Here is a 15,701-nt window from a genome sequence, read left to right as displayed (position 1 = left end):
ACACACACACACACACACACACACACAGAGAGAGAGAGAGAGAGAGAGAGAGAAAGAAAGGGGGAGAGAGAGCTGCCATACGGTGTGTTTAGGGTCACCAGAAATCAGAGCTTATGGAATGAGGTGATGTCAGTACAGGTGTGATACCACTTCTCTGATATTTGTGCCAAAAGACTGGCACGTTGTGAACCCACCTGGGTGGATGTCTTATTCTGTCTTTGGCAAAACGACCTCGTTATATCAATTTAAAGCCATGCTGTTGGCACCAACTTTTTTTTCCGTCATGCATTAAATGCCAACGTTTAAAAATCTCCCTGAAGATGAATTATTTAGTGTGTTCTGGATTACTAAATGTGTGTTTGTGTGTGTAGGGACTGGGTAGTATATGATCACCTGTCTGGCCAAGGGCACATCCATTGAAATTCAACACTTCTGTTCTGTAGTCGCCCATAAAAGCCCCGACACCCAACTTCGTTCCACTGCACTGATGCAATCAATCACAAGTGTAACACTGGCGAATTCATCCAGACAGGTCGCCGAACACTGGCTTTCATGAGGGCCTCTGTTCCATTTACCAGTGCACACACAACCATGGCTGTTATTACCAAAGACTCGTGCCAGTCGTGACTGTAGACTCTCACTCAAGGGTTGACAAAGAAAAGTCTCAATCTTTAAATTTTGACACAAACCATGCAGAGAACAACATCAACGTCAATATTCTTTGCTTTTGCCAGTCTTCAAAATACGGGCTCTGACCCAAAGGAGCAGGTTTCATTTGTTTATCCAAACCTGTCATCCCTTTCAGTATTTTTACGTGTGAATGCCATGTGAAAAGGTTGAATCAACTTGAAACAAATCCACTGAAAACACACAAAGGTGTTTGTTTAATTTGGTCTATTTCAATCAGGTTTACTTTCAGTTGCAGCTGACCAATGCACATCGAACTATTGGGGATTTCTTTTTTTTTTTTATCCAATTTTTCAACTTTCTGTCTGACATGGTCTCACTTCGGCTTTGTTGCTCTCTGTTGTTCAAAGTATGATAGTTGGGAACACGTGAAAATGTTTGACATGTGTGCATGGGAAGGGCTTATACCTTCATACATCATCCAAACTTAAGGATGTCTAACTTTCTAAATTTCTGATTGACAACTTTAGCAAACATGGTCAAAGGGTGCCTGTTTAGCACCATTGTTATGAATCAACAACTTCAGCTTCCTGTGTGATTTGACGGTTAACATAAGCATTAACACTGACATGGAGTATTTGATGTTTTGGTTTTTTGTCATGTGTGTGATTATATGTCTAAAAGCAGAAGTCCAGAAATGACCGTTCAGCTTGGCTAGCAGGCGGCTCTGAGTCTCTATGTGTCTGGTAACAGAAGTCCAAGCTGTAAATAAAAAAAACCTGCATAAAACATAATCACAGTGGATGCCTGAGCTTATAGACTGGTGCCTTAGGCAGATTTACTGGCCATGTGTAACAATTGAATTGGTCCATTTGTCTAGGTCTGTCAGGTGGAAGAAGACCAGTTTAACCGTGTTTCATGTTGTAAATTTTACATTGCAGGAGAAGACGTGCAGGCATGAATGGAAATATTTCACACGTTTTTTTTCCACACCTGTTGCGAACATAAATTTAAGCAACCGATAAAACTGATAAACGACTGATGTCCTGACCCTTTAAAGTTGTTTCAAAATGGACTTTTCGTCTTTAAACTCCAGAATGGAAAAATACATTTAGTAGCCTGTCAGCCAATCAGACCAAATCAGCAAAGACCAAAATCATATCAAATTTGTTTGCCTTTGTCTTTTACTTGCAGTTACTGATTTATGCTCATTGCACTCAGCATCAGATTCAGCTCCCTCCAAGTAGTTTAGAAAACTCAGCTCTAATTAATTTTGGCAGATTTTTAGGTGTTCTGTTGTTTGTATTGTAAGGCCGTGCAGTGCTGAGAACCACTAAAGAGATGGACTGGACTGGAGTCAGTTGGGATGCTTTCGGTCAGTTGTAACTTTCCTCTGGTTTGTTCAGTTGTAGAATCTTCGTCCAACATCTTTGGCTGTCGTGTTTCATTCCACAGACAATCTGTTTCTAACGCAGCATTCAAATCACGTCAGTTCCATTTTAGTGATGGGAAAGGTTTTCATGCTCGTGGTTTCCAAGTAGTGAATAGAGATTGGCATTGTAAGCAAAAATATTATTGCATGTTTCATTTTCTTTGGGAACTATTTGACTATTATTTTGAAGGAATTGATTGATTGCTGATCTGTGGATGGACCATCGAATCTGTTCTGAGCAGTGGTAGACTTATGAAAGGCTACGTTTGCCTGGCAGAGTTTACACTGCACTTCATTTTCATTTATTGTTTTTGAAAAAGTTCCACACAGAACTTTTTGTTGCACGTAGTCGTCTTTACATGTTTCTGTTGTTTGTATCGGACATTTTTTACAGTCTCTGCCCATTGCTCTCCACGGTTGTAAAAAGTTATCCGAGTTAAAGTTCTTCTGATTGCATAAATGTATGAGTGAGCAGGTGTACAGTCATCCTTAATAATAACACTATGGAGGTTAGCTATATTAGCTCATTGCTACACTGGGTTCAAAGGTTGAACCGCATGACAATTATACAATGATATTGCAGAAATTTGCACCATTTTAGATTTTTCCAGATTCTGTTTATACCAAAGTCCTGCTGCAAACCAGTGAGCAGGATGCCTCATTATGACATCAGATTTGCAGGATTTTTTTCATTAACATAATGATGCCAAATTGATTCAACATGCTTGCACAGCTAACTGCTTTATTCCATTTTTTCGAGACATCATCCTCTGTAAAACTGTGGTCCACTCACAGTGAGCCACAAAGTCTTCCGCACATTCAAACATACTTGTACGCTGTGACCAGAGGCTCATTTTATTTGATTTATCTGTGCAGCTTTCGTCTCTGATGAACAGATATTTTTTTCAACATTTGTGATCACTGTGGAAAATCAGCCTTTGGCTGTCTTGTGACAGGCCTTTCTAAATTCATGCTTTTGGTGTCCTGTCTCCACATCTAAAAAGTGACGCACCCTGGCCCCTTTAGTTTTTTATTCATTTACAGAAAGACTCAGGAGTTAAATGCATTTAACTTTAGCAAAAATAACATGTTATTGGTTTTCTATTCTCCAAAAAATCCCTGTCTTATGAAGTAGATTTATAATATACTGTACTTAAAAGGAAATCACTGTTCCATATATACGGTACATCAAGTTTTTATTTTTATATCAAACCTGCATTATTCTGTTGAGCTTCCTCTCTTGTTTTCTGTCTCTATTGCCCTGAAGTCTCTCACCACATCTCATATAACATGTGGCCAAAATAAAGCAAATAATTGTCTTTCAGTGGCCGAAACAGAGCACACAGTGATGTTTTAGCAGACACAGCAGAACTCCATGCAGAGTGTTGTATTGAAATGTGGCCAGAGACCAACCGCAGCAGAATTAGAAAGTTATGAAAATTGAGTTATCTGTCAACGACCCATAAATAACTGCAGCATCATTCTGAACATAAGCTTTGACAATTGTAATGTGCTTTACATTGGCTTTTCTCTCTCTCACCCACCTTACCCACTCGTTCCTACCCAGTTTCTCTCAATTCTTGCCCCTCTCTCTCTCTCTGCTGGTCTGCTGGATGAGTGTGTTTTGTTAGGGAGGGCTGATTCTTCATACTTGGCTGAGGCTTTATGGACAATAAAGATCTGATTTCAAAGTCCGGCAGGGTGTTGGGCCTGGGGTCCTGGCTCAGCTTTAGTTGCCTGCTGGGAGGAGACACTGCACAGCCCCTAACCAGATGGCCATCAGCCCACATACAGTAGATTCATATTGTACATGATGTGTATTGTTGAAATTCTTGTCTGTGTGCAGCTCCATTCTACACCAGCATGGTCTTGGCCAGAGTCACTAAGTGCACTTCTTCTTCCTCATAATTACCCTTCGTGTCAGTGATTTAATACTTTAACAGCGCATATTGTGTGCACTGCCATAAAAAAAAAAGCATTTGACTCACAATTTTGTAAAAGAAAAGACAAACAATGACTTATTTTAACCCAATCCCTGATCTTTTCCTACCCTAACCAAGTTTTTTGTTTTGTAAACCTAACCATATGGTTTTTGGTGGCTAAACCTAATGCAACTTACTTTTCATGCCTCATGACAAAGAATAAGTTCAGGGTGCATTACCTGTCCCATACCTGGTTTAACTTTTTTAAACAAAGCGGCACCTAACATTGACGTCACCCATCGGTTTGTGAACTGCCTCAAATTCAGATTTTGCCCGTCGCCATTTTGCTATTTCGGAGCCATAATTGACCATATTTGGACGAGCTGAGGAGATGCGAGAAGTGGCTCTGGCTCGATCTGACTGGGAACCCATGGACTCGGTGCACGCCCACTACTAGTGGAAACCTGATTGCACCACAGGCCTGTCAATCAAACCAGCCATGCCCCCAAACATACTGCTTTTTGATGCCTAATAGATCTAATTAATGATGGGATTAATTTCAAATGGACCACCAGAGAACTAATAAGAAGGGGCAACTTTAGCAAATGACAGCACGATGACTTGTGGAAAAACAATTATTGCCCTTGTACTTCATGAAGCAAGTTGAATGGGAGTTTATGGAGCCAGAGGCTTTTTGGAGGCAATCCCTAGTGTCTCTCAGAGGAATTACAGTTTAAGGCACTTCCATATTGGCCTAATTATTCAGACCCATAAGCTATGTCTACTCGTATGTACAGTCTGTGGTTGAAACTAGGTGACTGCCTGCTCAGTCAAAAAACACATGGTAAGCTTTGGCAAAAAAAAAAGTGTAAGAGATTCATAGTTAACACCTGTAACTGCTTGTTATTTTTGTATCAACAAGTCTTTGACGAAGAGATATGCAGTGTTCTGCTCAGCGACACTTCAGCAGAGCCGATGCTCGCCAACACAGGAGCAGAAACCAGGTTTCTCTATGCATTCTACTATGTATTCTCTCTGCCCTCCCCCTTTCCATGGACTGGAGTCCCTTCAGTTTACTCCCTGACTGTTTCATCTTAATCACATAGCTCAGAGTGGAGATATGTGACATGTCCTTCCAGCATGTATAATACATCTGTGGGGACTTAGGTCAGTGTTGCAACGCCCTGATAGATACGGGAGCTTTGCGAAGAGCAGCCAATGCTGCATTTTTTAGTTATTACATTAAACTTATAACATGAGTTTTGTTGTACAAGATAGTTGAGGAAGAAAAGAAAGGCAGGGATGAAACCATGACCAGTGACATGATGAAAGCTGGATCTCAGTGTAGCCCAGGGCTCATGTGTCAGACTCCAACACTTTGTATGTGGGCATGGTCAGTCAAACACATGTATTTAATTTGATGCTGCTTCACAATAATACAGTGTCACACAAATTAAACATGCATATTGTTTCTGTACAGTTTAGATGAGTGTTTTTGAAGGCAGCTTTCGAGCGGGTAGTTTGAATAATTCCCTGGACATTACATTTAGAACCAAAGAGCGGCAGCAACCATCTGGTCTGTCCAGAGAGAAACATTTCATTGCCTTTTCTTCTAATCCAGGGACACCATAATATCAACATTTTTGGTTTCGATCAAAATAGCTTGGAAACTATTGGATAGGTTGCCGTGAAATTTGGTACACACATTGATTTCCCACTGAGTATACATTCTAATAAGTTACGGGGTCCACTGAATTTGTCCTCCAGCACCAATAACAAGTGTGTGATACACCCATCAGTCCACTAGAGGGTACTATGTATACCATACACATTGGGATTGGGAAGTCCTCTAGTGGACTGACGGCTGTATTACACGCTTTGATACCGCCTTGGCATCGTCATTGTGAGCATGCTGCCATGCCAAGCCCCACCTTGAAATATACACTTAAAGATAAACATATTGAGTATAAACTGTACAGACCTAAACTGTAAGTGGCGCTACAATATGTTGTTATACTGCAATTAAATGCTGCACTGTGTAATACTGAGTTGGACAATCTTGTATGAGAAAACGTCTCTGTCCAGAAAAAAACCCACAAAATAAACTATCTGCTGCAATAACTTGTGGTTTCCCCTTTAGTCTGTCATTAATTGAAGTGAGAGAGCATTGGTCTGGATTATGAAGTGTTCCCTCCCACCCTCCTCCACCTCAGAAAAGCTAACAGGCCTAACCCCTGTCCCGCCACACCTATCACACACACGCTACACACACATTCCCCCTCCGACACTGCTTTCATCTGGGCGTGAAATGGATTCCTACTGTCTGCCAGAACGCACCACCTATCTCTGGATGTGATTCTCTTTCACCCTCTTTGTCCCCCCTCCCCTTTTTTACTTCTTCTTCTTCTTCCTCTGTGCCACACGTGTGCCCTTTTGTTTCCACAAAAAATGCCTGGCCCACACTCCGAGCCCACAGAACACATTCCCAGGCGATTATGATCTAAAATGATTAGAAATCCCATTGGGCCCAATATTTTATTTGACAACTAGAATTACATTTAAATCAGAAACACATGATGGCCCTAACCTTTTTAAAATAAACCACAGTCATCCCAGGAATCCCCAGGAGAAAGGCATGTTCATGAAATTCCTTCATAACGGGCACACACACACACATGCACACGCACACGCACACACACCTCACACACACACACACACACACACACTGGAAGTGAGAGAGGCTGTTGTATAAAATATTAATACCTCCCGTTGCCACATGATTTTACATGTCTACAAGCAGAACGTCTGTTTTCTCAGAGGAAGTAACTGCAGTTATGCAGAATAATGGTCTTGTTACAGCAAGTAACGAAAGTGCAGCCCATCTGCAATCTGTCTATTATTAGATGTTATAACAAGTTGCAGACACTTGGAATCGACCAGCTCACCAGTTATTAGGAATAATAATCTGTGACTCTGCAGAGAGATGATGATAAAGTTCAACTGTAAAGGTTCCAGTAAATCAGATATTTTCTTTGGAAGTCCCGTAAACTGCCAAAAGATTTTGAATTGTTCAAGTTGTCGCTGACAGGATCTCCTCCAGCACTGCCATCTTTATACACAAGCAGAAATGAGAATGAGAGGTAAAAAAAATAAATAACTTACATGGTGTCTGAAATTTTGGCTCTCAGGTTTTGTAAGTTTTTCCACTAATTTTTGACCTCTTTTTGGAGGATTATTTCATTGCTTTAAAGAAAAACTAGAAATATGTCAAATTCGAAACATAAGACTGACAACACTTTCACAATTCATAGCTCACATAAATTTACTAAATCAATTCGGAACATAAAACAGTTTCTGAGCAATTGAATTTTACCCTGCAGCAGTGGTGGAAAATAACATTTACTCAAGTAGTAGTAGTGTAGTAGTATTCATCTATTTATTTGAAAGCTTCAGTAACTTGTTACTTTGCTCATAATAGTTACCTCATGGAGTTTTTCCACCACTTTTTGAGGCACTATGGAGCAATATTGTTGAGAGTGCACCCCTATTTTTTGTGTATATATATTTATATATATATATATATATATATATATATATGACTAGAAGTAGTGATGAATGTACAACGTACTGTAGTTTAACAGTGCGAGTTTTAGCTCAATATTTTGCCATCTGGTCCACAATTTCACAAGTTAAGTTCAGTCTCACTGCTCTCAGTGATATTTTCTGGAGGGCAGTTATTTGACTAAAACTATGAATTTTCATGAAATTTATGACCATTATTATCATAATATTTATTCCAAAAAAAAAATCACTTTCTGCCATGAAAAAAAAATAATGAATCACCGAACACGAGACAAACAAAGCTTACAATTAAGATAGAGAATCTCCACCGTAAGGCTGAGAAATTAGCAACTAGTGGAGCACTTAGCATCAGAATAGGCTGATATTTCCGTCAGGAGTTGGTAGAGACCAAAACCAGAGCTAAAACAGCGAATATTGGACGTACCTGATTGCCAGAAGCACAACTCCAAATGTTTAACAAACAGTTTGCTGACATATTTGACATGTGAATTTACATAATTATATGTCAATGCTGTGTTCATATTATGTTTCCTAAACCTCAGTGGACAAAAAACATTGTTATAATAAAGGAATGTGTCCTTCCATTGAAGGTATCCAATGTGGGGATATGGCCTTTAATTTGTACGAGTGGACAGAATTTACAGCACAGCTGCCTAAGCTGTATGGCATCTAGGCCATTGTCATTCAGTGTTTTTACAGGTTATGACATCATCCCCTCAGCAGCGAATAAAACCTTTTGAAGAATAAAAAAAACCGACACTTTGAGCGCATAAAATCACTGACCTAGAACTAAAAACGAATTACTTGCATATCAATCGATCTGATCTTTTATACATGTCTATCTAAACGTGGTCCTCTAAACCTCCATAATCGGGGCCTCACAGTGTCCATTTAAGATCTCCTGTCAGTTTCCAAAACAGCTGAGTATCGATATGATGAACGACCAGACTTTCCTAATTTCCCAGTGAGGTTAACCACTTAACTCTGTGTTATTTTTAATCCAATATCAGACAAGACTGGGACAGGGTAGACATGTTCTCCAAATGCGTCACATCTATTTGTGAGTAATGATAACATCGCCGCTGAACTTTTGATTATGTGATTAGATTTGGCTGACTCACGGTGCGATGTTATTCCCACACAGTGCGTTTGTGGGCACATGGAGCTGGCATGTTCCTCCACCGGGTTCATAGCAGTTTAAAAGTTTCCAACATTTTTTGCCAGTTTCACTCAGTAAAACGAGCTTCTTCTTTTTTTTTTTGTCTGTGTAACTGTGCAATGTTTTTTGTTTTTTTTACATATAGTCAGTGCATGGGATTATTATTTATTAAGAATGACATGGGTTTGATTTACCTCCAGAAATTTAGTAGTCAGTGTGATTCATCAGCATTACTGGCAGAACAGTAACTTTATTATAACAGATCTTATCTAGTCTGCACCGCTCACCATTCGAGAGCTCGAGTTTTTTTTGTTGTTGTTCTTTCTTCTTTGTCCAACTTGTGTCCAGAGGGCTTGTGGTGTTGCCGCTTGTTTGCAAAGAGATAGAGGGGAACAGCCAGATGGGTCACACACACACACACACACACACACACACACACACACACACACGCACACGCACACGCACACACACACACACACACACACACACACAGACTGTCTTGAAGATAGCGGGTGCAGATAACGTTTGGATCTGCCTTTATACACTGCTAGCGCGCACACACACACACGCACACACACACACACACACACACACACACACACACACACACACAGCTTTTTTTTTTTTTTTTTTTAAAAGAAGAACATCCCCGTATTGACATTTTCAAACTCCATTATAGGAGCTAATAGATGTAATTCACAAAAAAAAGATTAACCCAAGAAACTGTAAGCATTGCTCGAAAACCAAACTGATTTTAGACACGAGAGCATGAAGCATCGGTATCAGTGAACAGAAACTCTTTCCTCCTTTTATGATTTCGTTGAGGAGCTCTGTTAGACAGAAACTGAATGCTGTTTCTCTGCTGTTACTGTAACATTACAAATCATAGCATGTCTTCTCTGTTAAATGTGGATGAAATTAACCTCAGTTATGACCTGAGGCGAAATGAACTTCGAGGCAGGTCCATTCCTTTGTATATTGCCCCATCTAGTGGAGGCTGGTTAAATAAGCTGCTGAGTAAAAGCACCATCAAGAGGACAAAGAAGTTAGTAATAGCTGTTATGTGCGATGCTGACTCATTAAAAAAAAAAAAAAAAAAAAAAAAAAAAAAATTAAATGTCTTTAAACTCTATGCGGTCAAGAGATGGATGAGCCTTTTCGGTCAGATCTAAATTATTAAAACAAACTTCTTTTTTTTTAAAATAAAGTTAAGTTTTCACTGCAATCAGTTCTATGATTAGTTTATTTTTATTTTATGATAGCCAGTAAATCTCAGAGGGAGAAAAATATGTTGTGCTCTTGAATGACTGAGATATATGGATATAAAGGATGGCTGGATGGATGGGTGGAAATCAAATGATGCTTCAAGTTCAGAAGTTACTATCTTATACACAAAAAACATCCATAACTCGTAACTCCCATCTATGTATTTTCTATTGTTTTGGTGTTTTTAAGGACTATTTCAAGAGTAGCATCATTTTAGAATAAAACAAATTATGATAATTTCTCATTATGTAAAGAGTAAATAAGTAAAATGATGTTCTTTAAATCAGGTGCTTTATGGTCAATGTTGCAAGATTGTAAAAAAAAACAACAACATTCTTTTGGCATGTTTTTCCTCACTTCTCTTTAAATCATAAATAAGACCTACTAATAAAATCTAACTTATAGAAAAAAAAAAATCCCGAGATTCTTAAGTAAAACCAATTTATTAACAATTCGGGCCTATTATAAATGCAGATTTGATTACTTTTAAAATATGCTTTTTAAATTATATTGACGATAAAGTGGTGCTTAATCGAGACAATAAGCACGTGAGAAGATCAAATGTGTTCATGTCTGAAGCATATTTCTCCCCGTAGTTCCCCTCCCATGCTCCCTGCCCTCCACCAGTTTTACACCAACCCAGAGCGCCACGGGACTAAATAACGTGCAGCCAGCGTGCAGTACGTGGTTTGACCACACGGTGGCGGCACACGTAAACACATGTCATCTTACACAACTGTCTTATTCAACTCTGAAGGCGAGTTCTGTAATATGTTGAAGGCGTGCAGGATTCAGAAGTCTTTCTGAAGGTACGTGGACTATAACCTTAAAATAAAAATAAAACCTGAGTGTGTTTTCCAGACTGGTTTAAATGAGGTTTCATTCATATTTCAGCGCAAAATCGGTGAATATGATTTCGCTGATTTCAATTTGAAAGTCGTCGTCTTTTTCGTTTCTGTTTGTGTAACTGTTTTCTTTACAATCAGTCTCAACGTGTGAGCTTTTTCTTTAGCTTGTCTGTTGACTCTATACCGTGTTTTTTGTTACTGTGTGTGAAAGTAAGAAAATGTACTGACAGCGACTTTCTTCGTGTCTTTTCGTGTTTTCAAATAGGAAGCAGCCTCTTTGAGACAAACAATGAAGTCCATCGTTTGTATCTCGGCGTGTGTCAGGGCGGCCTGTCAGCTCAGCTCAGCTTGTTTTCCTTTAAATCGTGGTCTAAGTGTTTGCAGTTCAGTGGGAAGATGCACACATTTTGATTTCGCCAGTAAGACTGTAGTGGCACAACCACCGTGCGTAACCGACCTGCGTTGTTTCCAAAGGACGCGCAACCCCGCCGTACAGATGACGAGCGTGGGTCCGACACCAGAGCACAGGGAGGATGAACTCACCACTTGTACCAGACCGGAAGGCGGGTGACACCTAAAACACCAGCGAGTTCAGCCGCACACCTCTCTCCATACACACCACACGCCAAACTGCAGAGCAACGCGGCTGCACTCGTCAATATTGAGTCTCTGTTTGAGGAGGATGTCGTCGGCCAGCTGTGCGCCAGGCTGGCAGACTTTCCCAGCAGCGACAGGGCAGAGGGACTGGCCACTTTACTCGGAGCATGCGTGGAGTTTGGCCTGGAAGCTCACAGCCCCCCAGTGCTCAAACTGATGAATGAGGGCCTGGAGCTGCTCTCTAACAGAGTCGTCCGGGTGGCACCGCTCTGCCACCTGGGTAAGATGGCCATCGCCCTGGGAGGCCGCCGGTCCCCCATGGCGACAGAGGTGTTGAACTGCTGTAGAAAAGGCCCTGGTTTCTCCCAGCGAGGCGGCCACCATCTACTCCCTGCTGACTCTGTCTTATGAGCCTGCCAGCCAGCAGCAGACTCTGATGCTGTCTGCTCTGCACAGACACACACAGAGGCTGGTCCACCGGCTGAGAGCCAGCCAAGTCAGCGACATTCTGCAGTCCCTGGTGAAGTTAAAGCAGAGACAGGTAGGAGCAGCAGCCACTTTCTTACTTCTCTTTGATCTGTGATGAGAAATGAGCGGTCAAATACACATCTTTGAACACCGTTTACATCCTGTGGGGGACAATATAATCGTTGTTAATCTGTTTAAGATCCATCTTTCTATGTGCAGTATGAGAGAATATGACACTAATACAAATGTTCTGTTTTCTAGGCCATCTCCCTGGTGTTGAGGCTGAGTCACCGGGCATCACGGGTCTTCAAATCTTTCACTGATGATGAAATAATTAAGGTGCTCTCTGCACTAATGATTCTGGGACAGCATGATGAAGAGCTCCTGTCTGCTATGGAGAAACACCTGCCAGGTGTAGTATATTCTCCGTTAATTGGTGTTCGGCAAACCTGTCTGTAACTAACCTGAGAAGATTTCACTCTTCCGTGACTTGTCTAAATTTTATAAGATGATAATGCGGGTAGAAAATAATGCTGTTTTGTCTCGTGTGTCAGAGAGGCTGGGAGGGTGCGATCCGGAGCTGATCAGTGCTGTCATGGAGTACTGTCTGCAGATGAGGTGCCGCTCTGTGCCGGTCTTCGAGGCCGTGGCGGAGAACTTCGTATGTAATGCTGAGAGGCACACCACCCCTCAGATAGCCAAGCAGATCGTTGCCATGGGGAGACTCAACTACCTGCCACAGGTGAGGCTGTTACCATGATGTATTTTGCATATAAACTGTTCTAAATAAAGCCACGAGACTTCAATTCAATTCAATTCAACGCCAAGTCACAACACGGGTTATTTCATGGCACTTAACACATTTACAGCAAGACGTTACAATATTATACAGGGAAATTCAACAATTCCCACATAAGCTAGGAGGGGAAAAAAACCCCTCCTCTTTAAGGGAGAAAAACCTCCAACAGAGGGGAAGGAAAAACTCCCTCTTAATAAGAAGAAACCTCCGACAGAACCAGGCTCAGAGGTGGGCGGCCATCTGCCTCGACCGGTTGGGGTGAGAGGAGAGCATAGAGAGAAAAGGACAGCATAGAGATAGAAGAGAAGAACTTATGGAAGAAGATATTCACATCACTTTTGCAAAGATGAAGGACATTGCAGTTGAATAACCACATGTTGTTATCTGCTCTTTTCTGTAATGTCTCCGTTGCTCCTCAGTGCTCCGGTTAGATGTTTAAAAAGCTGGAGAGCATTTTGTCGACGAGGTTTTCCCAGTTCCGGCCTCGCTCGCTGATCGACGTTTTGCACGCCTGCGTCCACCTGGAACGCTTCCCGCTCAACCACATGGCCAAAGTTTTCAGCCCACACTTCCTACAGAGCCTGCAAGGTACGTGTAAGGACTGTAGAGGAAGAGGTTTGTCAGCACTTCATTTTTGTGGGCGTTTCTCTATTTCCTATCCGAGGTGGATTCAGGTTGGATACTTAGTGAAGTTGTATAAAGTATCGGCATCTGTTGAAACACTCCTATTTTCTTATGCTACTCTTTATTTGCTGCTACACATCCAGTACGACTAAGATTTCTTCCATTTTTTTTTTTTTCAGCACAATTATTTGCGCAACAAACAAGGCTACGTAATGTCTCCGATGTAAGCTGTCTCTGTGTCCTCCAGCAGAGGGGAAACCATTGGACAGGAGCGCACTGGGACAGCTGACGCAGCTCCATCTCCTCCTCATTAGAGTGCACATACTACTGGGTGAGCATCACTCAAACGTTTAAATGTTTTGTAAAAGGTCTATTCCCTGAGTGTCACAGATCTTACAGTAAATTAAGCAGAAGTAATTCCCTTATATTTTCTTCATTGAAAGAAATGATTGAGCCCGATAACAGTACAATACATTGTCATTACCGCCGTCTTCATTAGGGTCCCAGACTGCCCTTCTTCCTCCATGTGAAGAGGTTTTCCTCTGCAGACCAGGCCTTTGAGACACCTATGGACCGTCTGCTGTACAAACAGGTCAAAGGTCCACTTGCAGAGCTGCTGGGGGGGAAGTTTTACTCCACCAGAGTCGTTAGTGCAACTGGATACACCGTAGGTAAGACATACCCAACTGTTGCATAAATGTATGATCAAAACGGGGCATGTAAGAGAAATGAGAGTTAAGGTACACGGTATCAGTGTCACCCAAATGTTTTACCTGCCGAGATCCATAATTTGGGACGTTTTTATTGCATTGGCCCTTTTAAAATTCCAAAAGCGCCTCTCCAAATTCTTTCTTTTTCGCCCCTCGTTTGCTCCCGTCGTACTCGTGATTGTTGTTTCGCCTCACCTGTCTGTCCAGACGTGGAGATATGTCTGGATGAGATGGGATTTGTTCTGCCTCTGTCTCAGTGGGATTGCACTTACAAAAGGTAAGAACAGCTGTGGTCGGTGGAGTCAGATTCCCTTTAACATATATATAATTACCAACGAATACACTTTTTGACCACGTTTAAAAACGTGAAGCCCTGCCCTGTTTAGAATTGAACCTTGGCTGCCAGACTTTTGTACCTATTCTTAGCTGAACATTTGAACTTTTCTTCATTTCATTTTCATATAGAATTGCGTTGTGTTTAGATGGACAAAACCGTTTCTGTAGCAATACTCAATACCTGCTGGGGAAGGAAGCCACGAAGAGGAGACATCTTGGCAGGATGGGCTACGAGGTGGTGCAGGTATACTTGATAAAACTTGTAAATGTTATCATAAAACTCGATTGTAGCACCGAGATATCAGAAATTTGTAGGCTGCTAATTTGCAGTTGGTACACCAAGAAAAACGTACCTGCAGTTATATTTGTTTAAGTGGTGATTTAATTCAAATAGGCTCTACATTTTTGTTAAACTGTTTTTTTTTTTTTTTTAACATTTTGACTTAGTTGTTCTCCTCAAGGCATTATACCCAAGTAAAAGTTGGTCAAACATAAAATGGCCCTGATTTGTATTATTATTTAAAGAATTTTGAAGCATGAATTAATTTGTCTCTGGTACTCAGCAGGATCTCCTTCTCTCCCACAGATTCCTCACTATGATTTCGAGAAGCTGAGAACTCAGGAGGAACAGCTCCAGTATCTTTATAACAGGATCTTTCCCACCATCTCAAAGTTCAGTCAGTGATCTTAGTCACCTGACAATTTGGGAACAAGTTCAACCAGAGATCCTTAATGACCGCCTTCAAATATATCGGACTGACAGGATACTAACCTTAGTGTCCAGTTACAAGATTCAAGCTGGAGTTCATTCTGGCGTTTTTGTTTGTTTCCATGTGACCTTAAATTGTATTAACAACCGGCCTTATGTTCAGCATAGACGTTAGGAAATGTCAACTGATAGTTTAACAAGGCGCCAAGACATCAAAGCTGTCTACGAAGGGAATAGAAACACTGGGTGAAGCTCTTAGATCTTGAAGCTGCAGGAGGGACGTAGCTGTAATTATGTCACTTATATTTGAAGTTTATGGCCTATTATTATTAATTATTTATAATAATGGCCATTTTATATTCTGCCATTCATTTATTGCCGTCTAATGGAAATGATGGTGATTCATCTAAAAACAAAATCTGATATGTAAATATTAAATGCACCGTGGTGTGGCTTTTATCCTTTTGTCCTGTTTGTTAATGACTTTCTTTGGGGTTGGAAATGTTCAATTTCAAAATGTGATTTACATTAAATGTAAATGACATACATCAAGTTTTATTTGGTGAAAAAATTAAGCATAAATTACCTCATAATATCTGATGGACTGGCGGTTGAAAACAAA

At 40.8% G+C, this 15,701-nt stretch overlaps 1 protein-coding gene across 6 annotated transcripts; it reads left to right on the top strand.

The window, feature by feature from the left end:
• Positions 1–10,739: 10,739 nt before the first annotated feature.
• Positions 10,740–15,527, top strand: LOC138200751 (FAST kinase domain-containing protein 3, mitochondrial-like). Of its 6 annotated transcripts, none has more exons than XM_069153633.1 (9): positions 10,740–10,797; positions 11,102–11,974; positions 12,163–12,313; positions 12,456–12,643; positions 13,120–13,288; positions 13,504–13,655; positions 13,824–13,995; positions 14,517–14,614; positions 14,957–15,527. In XM_069153633.1, exons 2-5 carry the CDS (start codon positions 11,870–11,872, stop codon positions 13,129–13,131), a joined length of 456 nt encoding a protein of 151 aa, XP_069009734.1. In that variant the 5' UTR covers positions 10,740–10,797; positions 11,102–11,869; the 3' UTR covers positions 13,132–13,288; positions 13,504–13,655; positions 13,824–13,995; positions 14,517–14,614; positions 14,957–15,527. The 6 variants fall into 6 exon arrangements, with proteins under 6 accessions (XP_069009734.1, XP_069009733.1, XP_069009732.1 ...); XM_069153632.1 differs by having other exon boundaries at positions 14,500–14,614; XM_069153631.1 differs by having other exon boundaries at positions 14,242–14,614.
• The last annotated feature ends 174 nt before the right edge of the window (positions 15,528–15,701 follow it).

Source organism: Embiotoca jacksoni, unplaced genomic scaffold (genome assembly GCF_022577435.1).
Source record: "Embiotoca jacksoni isolate LCO1_2020_lvr unplaced genomic scaffold, fEmbJac1.0.p SCAF_2, whole genome shotgun sequence".
NCBI classification, from domain to species: domain Eukaryota; kingdom Metazoa; phylum Chordata; class Actinopteri; family Embiotocidae; genus Embiotoca; species Embiotoca jacksoni.
Note: the sequence above shows the minus strand (reverse complement) of the source record. Positions and strands in the feature narration are given on the sequence as shown.

What these genes read in the sequence shown, in the direction of transcription:
- LOC138200751 (XM_069153633.1), top strand. Translation starts at nt 11,870, where the DNA reads ATGCTGTCTGCTCTGCACAGACACACACAGAGGCTGGTCCACCGGCTG. An exon ending in TGAAGTTAAAGCAGAGACAG is followed by an intron (nt 11,975 to 12,162) that starts GTAGGAGCAGCA and finishes TCTGTTTTCTAG; the next exon opens with GCCATCTCCCTGGTGTTGAG. An exon ending in TATGGAGAAACACCTGCCAG is followed by an intron (nt 12,314 to 12,455) that starts GTGTAGTATATT and finishes CTCGTGTGTCAG; the next exon opens with AGAGGCTGGGAGGGTGCGAT.